Source organism: Amyelois transitella, chromosome 15 (genome assembly GCF_032362555.1).
Source record: "Amyelois transitella isolate CPQ chromosome 15, ilAmyTran1.1, whole genome shotgun sequence".
Classification (NCBI taxonomy): Eukaryota; Metazoa; Arthropoda; class Insecta; order Lepidoptera; family Pyralidae; genus Amyelois; species Amyelois transitella.
This window is the reverse complement of record NC_083518.1, coordinates 339,594-355,214: the sequence shown is the minus strand read 5'-3', so window position 1 is coordinate 355,214 and position 15,621 is coordinate 339,594. Positions and strand designations below refer to the sequence as shown.

General features: G+C 34.7%; 1 protein-coding gene across 1 annotated transcript in view; it reads left to right on the top strand.

Moving 5' to 3' along the window:
• LOC106136492 (2-hydroxyacylsphingosine 1-beta-galactosyltransferase) overlaps nt 1–15,621 on the top strand; it is a 46,505-nt gene that overhangs the window by 23,374 nt on the left and 7,510 nt on the right. The window contains exon 3 of the mRNA XM_060948117.1: nt 14,065–14,207. Within this exon, the coding sequence (XP_060804100.1) occupies nt 14,065–14,207 (143 nt within the window). The remainder of the gene's footprint in view (nt 1–14,064; nt 14,208–15,621) is intronic.

Sequence of the window (15,621 nt, the reverse complement as noted above, 5' to 3'; positions counted from 1 at the left end):
TACGCTTGTCTGTGACACCGTAGGTCCTGGGTTCGAATCCCGGGCATGATGAGAAAAGAACTTTTTCTGATTGGCCTGGGTCTTGGATGTTTATCTATATAAGTATTTATTATTAAATTTATTATCGTTGAGTTAGTATCTCGTAACACAAGTCTCGAACTTACTTCAAAGCTAAAATCTGTGTAATTTGTCCCGTATATATTTATTTATTTATGCATTAAACAGGCCATCCCTTACGAGGTAGACAGATCCAAACTTCTTGAAAAGACTCGTGTTTTATGAAAATGCATTATAAGTGATAGCTATCCCTTGCGGGGTAGACAGAGCCAACAGTCTTGTAAACCTGAATGGTCACCTTTAGCTATTTGGCTTAATGATAGAATTGAGATTGAAATAGTGAAAGGTTGCAAGCCCATCGCCTAAAAAAGAATTCAAAGTTTGTAAACCTATCCCTTAGTCATCTTTTACGACATCCATGGCAAAGATATGGAGTGGTCCCATTCTTTTTTGTATTGGTGCCGGGAACTATCACACTATTACATTAGTTGGGATATTAAGCGAATATCTATGATGAGCATATCATAAAATTGGCCCTGTCGTGTGTTGCAACAAATCTGGCCAAGTTCGAGTCGTCATAGTGAGGGACCGCCTCCATTTGCAAACTGGGTGGTACAAAACGTTACGGTGTCCCAGCGTCGGTAACGACTGTTATATATATGCGTATGCGCATACGCAATACTCGGTATTTGCATAAAATACTGGTACGCGAATATCATCTTTGCGTAATTTATACTTCCACTAGCTTTTACGCGCAGCATCGCCCGAGTGAATTTAGCGCATAATAACCGACTAATTTAGCAATTTTTTTTGTAGATGGCGCTCACAATTTGTTGTTTTTTTTTGTAAATCCCACGGAAACTATAGTTTTTACCGAGTTTTATGGTACACTTTATCCTATTGTGTCGTGTGGTTCCCGGTGCTATTAGAAAAAGAATAGGACCAAGCCACCTCTTTCCCATGTCGTAAAAGGCGACTAAGGGATAGACTTATAAACTTGGGATTCTTCTTTTAGACGACGGGCTAGCAACCTATCACTATTTGAATATCAATTCTCATCAAGTCTTTTTAAGACTGTTGGCTCTGTCTACCCCGCAAGGGATACAGACGTGATCATATCTATGTACTCATGTATATCCTATTCCAAACTCTTAATATGGGTGTACAAACCTTTCCGTTTATTGACTTACACGTTGTTTTCCTTTGCTTACAGCGGCATTCTCGCTTTTTCTTATTTGGCGCTAAATTCACGCGCGCGAAGCTGCGTTTAAATCATAGATTTTCCAATATATAGCTTCTTTTAAGCGGAAAGGTTAAATGCCCAATCATAAAATCGTAACTGACAGGTTTAAATCCTTTCGCAACCTTGCATAAATGACTGTTTTCTCACTAACATCTCCTTACCGTGAGGTTAAACATCGTGAGGAAATCGTCACATTCAGGATGTGGTTTGATGTGGTAAACTGGATGTGTAATCTGTGCAGCCCTTCTTTCATTCCCGCGCAAATTGTAAGTTATATTGGTATTCCTCTTTTATGTGATTGTTTTTGGTGTAATTACAGAGTACTTACACCAAAAAGTTCTTCAGTTGTCTATGACATTCGAATTAAATATTTATATTCTATGTATGCAAGACTTTGGAACCACATATTATATAGACAGATAAATAGATAGAATACTCTTTATTGTGTATAAATTAAAACGAAAATAACTTATCCAAAAACTTATGCTAAGGTGATGTAAAATTGTGCAATCTCTTCCAGGTAACCACGAGAACATTTCATGAAAAGAGAATTTTGTAGAAAGATAATATTAAAAAAAAATTGTAAACTACTACCAATAATAGACGTACATAAACATATTTCATTAAATAAACTAACATAGTTATATATTTTTTATAAACAATTTATTTTGCCAAAAAAAAACTTGTAATCAGTTAAGATAATATTCTAGTCTTCCGGAACTCACGTTTAAAAAAAAAACTTAAAAAAAAAAAAAATTGCCAGAATCAATATTGTCACTGTAAAGTTTGAAGAAAGAACTGGTCATCATCAATTCGTGGTTGTTTGCTCAGAACTTGTTTAGTTATCGCTTATAACGATCTGTACCTACAGACACGGTTGACTATATACGTGATGTAAAAGTGACGTGATCTGAGCTTATAATTATCTTAATTAATATAAAAACAAAGAGAAATATGGCGCCGTGTGGTTCCCGGCACAAATACAAAAAAAAAAAAAAATAAGACCACTCCGTCTCTTTCCCATGGATGTCGTAAAAGGCGTCTAGGGGTTAGGCTTACAAACTTGGGATTCTTTTTTAGGCGATGGGTTAGCAACCTGTCACTATTTGAATCTCAATTCTATCATAAAGCCAAATAGCTGAACGTGGCCATTCAGTCTTTTCAAGACTGTTGGCTCTGTCTACCCCGCAAGTATGTATGTATGTAGAAATATGAATGGCAAATTAGGATTCTTCTTGTAGGCGATGGGCTAGCAACCGTTTTAATATCGTTTATCTTCTTCTTCTTCGAGAAATCTTATCGTAATTGTGCTGATCGGATCGAGGTTCTCTTCTTCTCAGTCTTAACATACATAAATATAATTACTCTATATGTCTTGCTGGACAGAGCCAACAGTCTTGAAAAGACTGAAAGGCCACATTCGTTTGTATAAATTATTGACAGGTTGCTATCCCATCGTCTACAAGAGGAATCCCTGGTTTATAAACCTATCCCTTAGCCTTTTACGACATCAATGGGAAAGATGGAGTGGTTCCCTTCTAAAGTGGAAATCACAAGACACCTAATAAGTGATTACATCTTGATCAAGTAAAGGACGTCCTGCCAAAAGGTCAGGTCAAGAGTACCCGAAACCGAGCTTGTATGAAGAGAGTTGTGAATGTGGATGAAGCAAATGTAGAGATCGTGGCAAGTGGAAAGACTCTTCCTACCCCTCTGGGAAAAAGGCGTGATTTTATGTATAGGTATATTAAATGTCCCATAATCTTATATATAAAATTCTCGTGTCACAATGTTCGTTCGTACTCCTCCGAAACGGCTTGACCGATTCTCATGAAATTTTGTGAGCATATTGAGTAGGTCTGAGAATCGGCCAACATCTATTTTTTATTCCCCTTAGTGACCCTTAACATTTTTTAAACTAGGAATTACTTAAAACGTATTACAAACAAAGGTTTGTCGGGACAGCAAGTAATTCATAAAAATGTTAATGAATATAAATTTGATCCGGAAACCTCAAGGCACATGAGGACTTACCGAGAAAAATGCTAAAATTAAAACAAGGAAACTCATACATTCTCTCTTTGTCATTGGTTTTTTAACGGTCAAAACACAATAGTCATGTGAGCGTTACATAATTGTTCTCACACTGTAATAAGTAAAAGTTTGACCCTGTTTGCTTTTTGTGTGACGCGTGTGTTGTGTTTGGTGTCATCTCAAAAACTAAGTGTGACCTTAAAACTTTAACGATAACCTGTCAAATCTCCGGTACAACAAAATTTGAGTCGCTCCACTTCAATTTTGTACATTATTTACGTACGGTGCCTATGTAGGTACGTAGTGAATGTATTGAATTACATTAAAAAAAAAAATAAAAATAAAAATTCGTTTATTTCTTTTACAACAAAGTGTACAATGATACATTGTTAGGACTCTCTAGTAAGCAAATAATGCTTGTGTCAGAGAACCCTACTCTTTCTTAACATACATTACTAACACTTGTTGATAATAATACAAAATAAAAATTTAAATTTCCATCCTTCCAACTAAGTATGTGTGAACATATACAACTATATACACATACATACATATTACATATACTTACATACAGTATATACATACAATACAATTATATAAATATTATTAATTTTAGTATGTGTGTGTACTGTGTAACTTTGAAAAAGAATAAAAACAAATGGGATGTAAAATATATTTCAAGTTATAAGAAAAATTTAATTAATCAGTACTTCTGTTTGTTCATAATTAAGAGTTTTCAGCCAGCTGCCAATCAATTGTTTTACTTCTCGTAACCTCATAGGATATATATTCATTAAATCGTTAATTTTATTATAAAGTTTTGGTGATTGTGCTGTAAATTGCCTTGCAGCAAAATTGGTTTTTGTGTAAATACGTTGAGCTACTTTATCTTGTCTTCTTCTATTTGATCTGCATGGTTTGTAGGGTATACTTTTATGCATTCTTTGGATAACTCGTAAGACATAAAGTTGTCTAACCGTTAAAAGTTCGCAATGCGAATATAATTCTTCCGTAGGAAATCTGAAGGGCTTACAATGCATAACCTTAAGCATACAGCGCTGACTTCTTTCTATTTCAATAAATTTTGTTTTATTTGCTCCACCCCATATTGATATGCAATATCCAATAATTGATTCCACCAAAGCAGTGTAAATTTGATTTATTAGTTTTTTGTTAGCAACATGTCTTAATATCTTAAAAATCCAGATCAATTTTCTGACTCTCGTTTTTACATTTTCAATTTGAGAATGCCAGGAAAGACGTTGATCAATTAAAATACCTAAATACTTTGTTTCACTGACTTTATTTATTTTAGGACAGCTACACGGCAAATTATTAGAATCACAGTTGTGTAATTTAAGTTCAATGTAATTTTTAGGGCCAGATTTTTTGGTTTTTGCAAAACAAATATAATTTGTTTTTGATATATTAAGGGACAGCAAATGAGAATATAACAAATTAGATACTTTAGATAGACCGGTTTCAGCTAGTTTAAATACAGAATCCCAAGAGTTACCGGTGAAAACTAATGCAGTGTCGTCCGCGTAGGAAAATATCTGGCCACCTTCAAGTTTCAGGTTTGTGAGTTCATTAATATATAAAAGAAATAAGGTCGGACCCAGAACACTTCCCTGGGGAACGCCGTAGTTAATATCTAAATCTTGACTTATATGACTACCTATCTTTACTCTCTGTCTCCGATCCGACAAGTAGCTTTTAAATAATTTTAGTGCAGTGCCTCTAATACCATTTTTTTCTAGTTTTTGGAGTAAAGTGGGAATAGAGACGGTGTCAAAGGCCTTTTTTATATCCAAAAATACGGTCAAACATTTGTTACCCTTATCTAATTCATCTACAATGAGAGATGTTAAAGCCAGTATTGCATCTTCTGTGGATTTTCCTTGCCGGAAACCAAATTGTGACTTAGATAGAATATTATATTTGTTGAAGAAGCTAAGTAACCGGGCATTCAAAAGCTTTTCTATAATTTTTGAAATTATAGGTAAAATGGAAATTGGCCTATAGTTATTGACATCATCTCTATTACCACCCTTGTGAATTGGTATTACCACAGAGAGTTTCAAAAGACTGGGAAAAATTCCCCTCTGAAAACAAAGGTTCGCCAAGTGGGTAATTATAGGTACAACGAGATCTTGTGCAAGCTTTAGGAAAGTGGTTGTGATGTTATCCCAACCAGAAGAACTGTTGACTTTTAAATCCATTAATACATTCCCAACTTCTTGTTCGTCAGTATCCATTAGTATAAATGATGATTTTTGGGTGTTCGGAAACCTTTGTAATGAAGGGTTTTCAGGAAAAGATTCGGCAAGATTCCTTCCAATCGTAGCAAAAAAACGGTTGACAGAATTCACAGATTCCTCCGGAGTTTTTCCAGTCTTAAGTAGTTCAGTATTTTGCGATTTTGTTGAATTTAAGTTAGTAATACATTTAATATTATTCCACAGCAATTTAGATTTTTTCAGAGATTGTGCCAATTGTTTACTTTCGTATTTACGTTTTAGTTTTTTAATTAAATTGTTGCAAAAATTACGATATCGCTTATAGGTTATTCTTAAAATTTCGTTGTCAGGATTACGACGAAGTTTGTTTTGCATTTTGTTTCTATTTTTAATACAGCGCAAAATACCAGGTGTAATCCACGGTTTGATGTTTCTTTTTAATCTTGGGAGATATGATAAAGTGGTAGACTCATTGAGAGAATCACTTAAATAGCTAATAAGTTTTTCTATGAGGAGATTTGGATCATCATAATGTAACAAACTTTGGAGATTTTTGTTAATTAGGTTGATTAAAGCCTTGTCATAATTAATTCTATCAATATATTTAGGACTATTAATTATATTTTCAACAGAAGATAAACTTAGGAAAATAGCTCTATGATCAGTGACTGTGGTGTTTAAAACTGCAATTTGCGCTGTGTGGTTAACTTGAGAAATTTTTATCATGTAATGATCCAAACAAGCATCATATCTCGTAGGAAATAAGTGCCCAGGTAGTATTCCGTACGAAGCTAGCATATCCAAATAAAAATTTCTATTGTTGATTTCATTTATAGGTTCATTGTTTCTAGGTATAAGGTTAATATTTAAATCTCCTGTAATAACGATAGTGTCATTTGATTTTATAGTTTCTAAATAATTATCAATAGAGTTTATAAAGTTTTTTGCGTTGGAGTTTGATGGAGAGCGATATATGGCCATTATTATATTAGAATTTACATTTATCTGAAGGCAAGACGCTTGATTGAGCCTAACTTCATTAACATCAGCCTTAAGACCATTTTTAATGTAAACCACCACTCCGTCATTTTTATTTAAATGATACGTAGTTGTATATGATGTATGGTTATGCATTGTAGGAATAGGTCTATTGAGATCAAGTTGACACTCAGTTAGAATAATAATATCAATTTCAAACTTACTCTCGGACAAATTTATTAGAAAATCATCTAAATTACAATAAATTGACCTAATATTATGTGTTATTACTGTTAAATTGTTTTTTAGTTGTTTAGGCATAAATTTTACTAGGTCTTGTATTTCACATTGAGTGGAAAACGCAATATTACTAATGTCTAATTCATTCATTGTATTCAAAGAACTATCCATATTTAGAGTAAGAAACGTCAGAGTTCAATTGATATCCAGTCACATAAAAACCATAGAACAACAAAATAAATTCAAACAGTGAGATTATCTTCATAAAATACCCTTTTGCAGAAGTACTTGATGTACATTTAAAATTATATTTAACTCCATAATTATAAAATATTATATATGAGAATGTAAAAGTAAATATGTGTGTATAACAATAATAATATAAAATATGTTTGTCTAAATACACAAAAATAAATGTAAATACATAAAAAACGGTTAAATAAATTAACAAATGGCAACATAATTTTTGCATTATATTAAAAAATATGAAAAAATCTAGTCAGGTTTTCCGAATTAGATTTTGAATTTGAGATTCACTAAAAACTAAGATTATTGGAGATTGCTCATCCTTCCTCAAGTAAACTCTGCCGTACGCCATACACACACACATGTACATTACGTACATATTTAACCGAAATTATACACATTACATTATTATTTTACATTATATACCGACATATAATATAAATATATATATATATATATATATAAAGTAATAAGGTATAAAGTAATAAGATTTTATATACTTATTGAAAATGCAATAATCAATATTATAATGTCGTAAAAAAACTATTAGGTACATATGGAATAAATGTAGCTAAATAAATAATATTACGGTTGAAAGAAAATAAATTATACGTACCATTAAAATAACATAATATCAATATCGATTCGACACAAGGTTGGCGAATGCATTGCTAAAATAAAACAGAGAATGCTGAATCAAGGTCAAAGTAAGCAAGGCTGTTTAAATATTAACCAGTTTCTGATAGGTTTAATTTACCGATGCGATGGTCAAAAATGGAGTGTCGGAGGTCGGAAGGTTAAGGCACCGTTTATAAAAAAGCATGATTAGGTTCGAATCCTAAGCTGCCATGTACCAACTAGTTTTATAGTTATTTATTAGGCACTGGAGGACGCCGGCGTTTCCGCTCGCTTAAAACGAAAACCCAGATAGCTCTTGTTCCCGCGGGAATTTTCAAAAATCCTCTTTTAGTATTCTTCTTCTCTACCTAAGGAACCTTTATAACAAATTTGAACTTTCTACGCTCAGTAACTTCGGTTGTGTGTTGTCCCCTCAGTCAGTCAATAACGGTGAATTGTTTGTAATGTTTACATACATACATAAAATCACGCCTCTTTCCTGGAGGGGTAGGCAGAGACTACCTCTTTCCACTTGCCACGATCTCTGCATACTTCCTTCGCTCCATCCACATTCATAACTCGCTTCATGCAAGCTCGGCGGTTTCGGGTACTTTTAACCTGTTTACTTTTATTATTTTTGCTTTCTATTATTTATTCTAAGTGTCCCTCTATCAATTTCAGTCAAAAATTACCAGTTTTTTACTATTATAATGTTTTTCTGTAATAAAAAGAAAAATCATTAATTCTTTTAATCAAACTTAAATAAAATCCCCTTTGCTTAAGTTTCACTATCTCATTCTTTACATACATACATATAATCACGTCTTTAACCGTTCCGGGGTAGACGGCGCCAACAGTATCAAAAACACTAAATGGCGCGGTCAGCTTAGCCTATTCTTAAACTGATTGTTTTCCCAGACATAGCCTGGTGAGTTTGCTAGTTGTAATAGACGAAACAATAGCTGTTTAGCGCATGACTGATGCATGTTACGTAAACGTTTAGTTACGGAAATTCATGTCCAAATTAACTATTGAAATGTAGGCTCGTTGGCTTACGGGTCAATGCACTTACAGTTTTGAATGAGCATCTGTTTATTGAAAATTAATATCCATAATCATATTAAATATACCGCATTCATTTATTCATACATATGGTCACGTCTATATCCCTTGCGGGGTAGACAGAGCCAATAGTCCCGAAAAGACTGAATGGCCACGTTCAGCTGCTCGGATTAATAATGGAATTGAGATCCAAATAGTGACAGGTTGCTAACCCATCACCTAAAAAAAGGATCGCAATTTTATAAGCCTATCCCTTAGTCGCCTTTTACGACATCCATGGGAAAGAGATGGAGTGGTCCTATACTTTTTTGTATTGGTGCCGGGAACCACACGGCACCATCATTTATTCATTTAATTAAATAAAATCTTTTACCGATTTGATTATATTTAGCTTGTTTAATAGATCTTCAGGAGTAATTTAGAATTATGGTAATATTATTAGGACCGAAGGAAGTATGCAGAGATCGTGCCAAGTGGAAAGATGTAGTCTCTGCATTGCATACCCCTCCGGGAAAAAGGGATGATTTTATGTAAGTATGTATTAGGACATACGAGTTATCATGTAGATTAGGCTAACCCCAGCCTGGTTTTTATCAAATAATATGGAATATTATAAAGACTTTATCCCGATTGCTACGGTTATTCGGTTCATCAATTTAGGCATCAGTTTTACGAGTATCTTGCGTCCGAGTCATTAATCAATTGTTGTCAAACGGATAGTCGAAAAAAACTAAAATTCCCTGTAAATCTAAAAATTATTTTCATACATACATACATATAATCACATCTATATTCCTTGCGGGGAAGACAGACCCAACAGTCTTAAAAATACTGTTATGCCGCGTTCAGCTGTTTGGCTTACTGATAGAATTGAGATTCAAATAGTGACAGGCTATAAATTATTTTCCTTCACCATAATTATAGAAATCCGAATAATTATGTAAGTATTTATATTTATTTCCGTGGCCAATAATCAACGTCAGTTAACAACTATTATTACATAGTTATTCTGAACGATTTCTAAGCAAGTGTTAACGAGTGTAATTACCATACGAATGGTCACTTCTGGTCCGAAAGACCATCGCCACCTATGTATGTAAACAAAGTCACGTGACATATGGTTCAAGTTCACATTGGTCTAACCACTGGCAGACGTTCAAGCCAGTGTGTTGTTCCAATGTATAAAAGACGAGCTCTATTGCTTGTATGTTGGCATAAATATACATACAATCACGCCTTTATCAACTAAGAACTAGGTAGTCCTAAGGGTAGACAGAGCCTAAAGTCTCTGGTAATGGTATTCAATTGAGTATATAATGGTATTAAATTATGTTTTTATGTTTAACAAAAGTGCTTAAATAGTTATTGAAAAATAGATAAATTATCTTGATTAATTAAAAAAAAAATGAACTCAAAAATTTTAGGCCAGTTGCAACCATTGTAAAAGCAGTAAAGAGTTTTAACCAAAATTCATTTAAATTATACTAAGCAGTAAGTAAAGTTAAAGCTGTGATATTTAAAATTGTAATATGAGTCATTTCCCTAGGCGGCTTTATTTGAGCACCTTTATTTATTTACGTAAATTTTTACATTGAACAATTTACTCGCTTTACTAATTTAATAAATTGGAAATCTTTGACGACAACATGGCAAAGGGTCCTTCGTTTAATCGCGACATAGTTGGCTACCGTGCTAGTCCAGCCGTTGGCTCAATGTGAACTACAACTTTTACACAATAGCTCACATTATCGATGCACATATTAGGCATAGAAAACATTAGCAATATGGTTTTGTATGATATGAATTCATATTCAGCCATTATTTTATTCTGCGCATTTTCTATTGAGAAATAACATACTCAATGCGCATACACATGCAGCTGCCTGAATGTGCAGGTTTCTTCACGATGTTTTCCCTCACCGTAAGAGCATCGGTTAGTATTCAAACTAGTGTAAACACCGCCTGCTCTTGACATTAGCAACAATTTCCCTCGCATATGAAAGGTGCAAGTCAGCAGTAAAAAGCTTTTAAAAGCTTTGACGTACTCGTTACAAAAGCTACAATGCAAACAATACTTGCTTTTTGGTCGACATTTAAGTGTGAGAGTAATTAAACCTTATGACACTGTAATGAGCGGTAATTCTAGTTTACATTGTATGTAGATAAAAAAATATAGTAGAAATTTGAAACTAAGAACTAAAAAGAAAACAGGAAAAATGTGACGTACTTACATAAAATTCAAAAAATCTATTCTGGTGCAGGCTTACACACATACATACATATAGTCATGTCCATTTTACTTGCGGGGTAGACAGAGCTATGTGGCCTATCAGTCTTTGAAAGACTGATAGGCCAAGTTTAGTTTTTGAGATTCAAATAGTGACAGGTTGTTAGCTCATCGCCTAAAAGGAGAATCCCAAGTTTGTAAGCCTACCCCTTAGTCGCCTTTTACGATATCCATGGGAAAGAGACGCAGTAGTCCTATTCTTTTTTGTAATGGTGCCGGGAAGAACACGGCACTGTACTTTCAAATTCAAATTCAAATTTTTTATTCATTATTATAGGACACTTCATATCACTTGATAGTTGTCATATCTTATGATATCACAACATTGGTTGACGTCAAATGAACAACTTAAAACTAAGTTTACCTATTACCGCTTCCAAAGCGTCAGTGCAGAAGAAGCGGTAACACACTGCACTGCAGCATTTTCTTCCTATTGGATGTCAAGTACAGCCGACGCTAGTTTTTGTGCCGTGGGAAAGCACCATTGTCTTGCATTCAGTTGCATTGAATGCATGAGGCCTTGACCGCTTAGCATGAGCTATGAATGAAGAATGTGATGGCTTCGGAAGATTATTCAATAATCATATAATACTGAATACCTCAACCAAATATAGAGAATGACGATAAAATGTCAATTCGATTACCTATCCCACAGGAAAAATGGCGTGTATTATGTATCGTGGAATCAATCTCGCGGGAACTCCGGGAGAAAAAGTAGCCTATATTTTATTCTGGGTCTTCAACTACCTTCAGTAGTTTTTGCGTGAAAGAGTAACAAACATCCATACATGCATTTATAATATTAGTAGGATGTATTTTTATGTAAATAAGTAAAGTTATACCTAGCAAATAAAATTTAGTCGCATACACATACCAAAACACATAAGACGTCTTTATAACTTGCGTATGTACATATATGCGATGTTGTAAAAAGCGAGTAAGGGTTAGGCATAAATATAGGAGGCCTCTTGTAGGGAGGCCTCTTGTGCCGTGTGGTTCCCGGCACTATTACAAAAAAGAATAGGACCACTCCATCTCTTTCCCATGGATGTCGTAAAAGGCGACTAAGGGATAGGCTTATAAACTTAGGATTCCTCTTTTAGGCGATGGGCTAGCAACCTGTCACTATTTGAATCTCGGTTCTATCATTAAGCCAAATAGCTGAACGTGGCCATTCAGTCTTTTCAAGACTGTTGGCTCTGTCTACCCCGCAAGGGATATAGACGTGATCATATGTATGTATGTATGTATGTATGCCTCTTGTAGGCGATGCGCTAGCGACCTGTCACTATAAAATCTCAATTAAGCCATACAGCTGAACATGGCCTATCAGTCTTTTCAAGATTATTGGCTCTGTCTACCCCGCAAGGGAAATAGACGTGATTATACATATATACGTAATTAGTATGAATTTGTATGCAATAAATCAACTACTTTTATTTTCATATCTTACCGCAAACATGTTATGAAATACTCCGAAAAATATGGAAATAAGCCGTTATCAATGATCTTAAGTGAGGCAAACCAACTCGTTCTTGATTATACACATTTAGATCGGCATGCTTGCTTATGTAAGTAACTATTTGTAGTTACAACACAAGATAGATATTTAAAACTCTTTATTGCACCACTAGCTGTGTCCGCGACTTCGTCCGCGTGGAATAGTTATATTGAGAATCATTAAAGCCTTCAAGGATGAATAATTTCCCCCGTTTTTTTCATTTCCATTATTTCTTCGCTCCTAATAGTTGAAGCGTGATGTTATATAGCCTAAAGTCTTCCTCGATAAATTGTCTATTCAATACAAAAAGAATTTTTTGATTCGAACCAGTAGTTCCTGACATTAGAGCGTTCAAACAAACTCTTCAGTTTTATAATACTAGTATAGATAAGAGTAAAACATACAAAACAGCACAAAGCAGATAGAGATGGTACAAAGGCGGACTTATCGCTAATGTAATCTCTTCCAGTCAACCTTTGGGTGGAAGGAAACCAAACAGGAGATTGGCGTTGGATATTTTATGGCTGTTCGGTGTTCCGTATTTTGCTATTATATCAGGTCAAGCAGGTTCCGTTCATGTAAATACATATGTACATACATATAGTCACGTCTTTTCAAGACTGTTGGCTCTGTCTACCCCACAAGGGATATAGTGTGTGTGTGTCCATATGAATGTACTAGCTGTGCCCGCGACTTCGTCCGCGTGGAATAGTTATTTTGGGCATCATATTTATTTTTGCAAACATCCTCCTCGGCTTTATAGCGGGCGGTCACGCGTATTAGAAAGAACGCTGGTTCGCGGTATTAAATGTTTCGCTGCAAATTGCTTATAACGACTATAATCTCAAAACCTATTCGTCTGATTTATATACTCTAAATGGCAATTTTAGTCTACATGAAAAGCCGAAAGTATTTATTTAGATAAGGATTAATACTGAATTAAAGAAAATTGGTTTCAAAATAACTTATGTTTACAATGAAAAAATAATCTTAAAAAATTAACATAAAAGTGGTTATTGTAAGTAAACCTTAAGAGATAGATATATGCTCTCGCGGACTTTTTTGTGGCAAAAAATGAGTACTTCACATCTTTAGTACATTGTTTTACTATATCTTTGTTGGTTTGCGCAGCGTTCGCGTGGAAAGCTCGCAGATGGCCGACTCGTTCAACTTTCACCTGCATTGTTGACGTTTCCCGTAGGAAATCCGGGATAAAATGTAGCCTATAGCCTTCCTCGATAAATAGACTATCTAACAGTGAAAGAATTATTCAAATCGGTTCAGTAGTTTCTGAGATTAGCGCGTTTAAACAAACAAACAAACAAACAAACAAAACAAACTCTTCAGCTTTATAATATTAGTATAGATGTATGTATGTTCATCTTTTAGGCGATGGGCTAGCATCCTGTCTACAATCTAGCTACCTGTCACTATTTGAATCTCAATTCTATCATTAAACCAAACAGCTGAACGTGGCCTATCAGTCTTTTCAAGATTATTAACTCTTTCTGCAAGGGATATAGACGTTACTTAAAAACCACTTTCTCCTTGTTTCCAGACGGGCTCCCGATGGCCCATCCTGACCCTGTCCATCCTGTTGGCCGCGTCAGCATGCGGCAGCGACATCCTGATGATCACGATGGGAGGCACCAAGTCACACAAGATGCCCTTCTGGGAACTCTCCAGGGGGCTGATAAGGAGGTTAATACTTTTTGAATTTTCTTTTTTTTTTACTTTAAATAACATACACACACACATATGGTCACGTCTATATCCCTTGCAGGGTAGACAGAGTCAACAGTCTTGAAAAGACTGAATGGCTTCAGCTATTTGGCTTAATGATAGAATTGAGATTCAGATAGTGACAGGTTGCTAGCCCATCGCCTAAAAAGGAATCCCAAGTTTGTAACCCTATCCCTTAATCGCCTTTTACGACATCCATGGGAAAGTGATGGAGTGGTCCTATTCTTTTTTTAATTGGTGCCGGGAACCACACGGGCATCGATAAAACAAGATTATATTATATAGATATTTAGATAAATATGATATATATACTTATTCATTAGTTTATCATAATTATATAAATATTTTCCAAGGAATATTCTAAATTGTAAACCTAGTTACCTAATAAAAAGCGGGGATTTCAGACAGAGGCGTAAAGCTTAAAAGAATGTGTTACCATAGCACAATACGGGTTAAGTTTCCCTGCAACAAGTTGCGGAGAGAAGTAGCTGCGTGTAAAACTTATCTAATCCGCCTAATACGAAGAAGCGGCGGAACAAACTACACTGCAGCATTGTCACCGAACGTCAATTTACAAATATACATACATAGATCGCTTAAATCTAAATCGTAACAACAAATGCACATTGCCTACATTAAAAATTATGAATAAGTATAAAACTAATGGTTTCAATACGTATCAAGATTCACCATTTTATCTCTGTAGTCTGATATACTGGAAAACTTTACGATTTACGAGACTCATTTCATACTTTTATTTCTAAAAGTTTCATTTTAAGTAACTTTTTATTGAAAATCACAATCTAGATGAAAACTTCCTTCTTGAACCGACGCCAGGAAAATTTTAAACGATTTTTATATGAGTGCGACTGACCATATAAAGATGGGTTTATAGGTTTTGCAAACAAAGGTCTGAAACCTTGAAAACTAGCCAAGTGCGAGTCGGAATAGCACACAAAAAGTTCCGTACCATTAATATTCATACCTACATCCCTCCATCCATCTATATCCCTTGCGGGGCAGACAGAGCTAATAGTCTTGAAAAGACCGAAAGGCCACTATTAGCTGTATGCTTTTATAATTGAATTGAGATTCAATTATCGACAGATTGCTAGCCCATCGCCTGCAGAAAATCCCCAGTTTATAAGCATATCCCTTAGTCGCCTTTTACGACATCCATGGGCAAGAGAAGTGATCCCATATTCATAGCTGCTATGCGAAATAAAATCTCTCCTCTATGGAAAAATCTCTATCTTTAAGGTATCTTATCGTAAGAATTAAAAAATTAGAGACAATAAGACATCCGTCTTATCAAAGTTTTTGAATAATTGGGTAGTACATTATTTACAAACAACAAACAGCTGAACGTGGG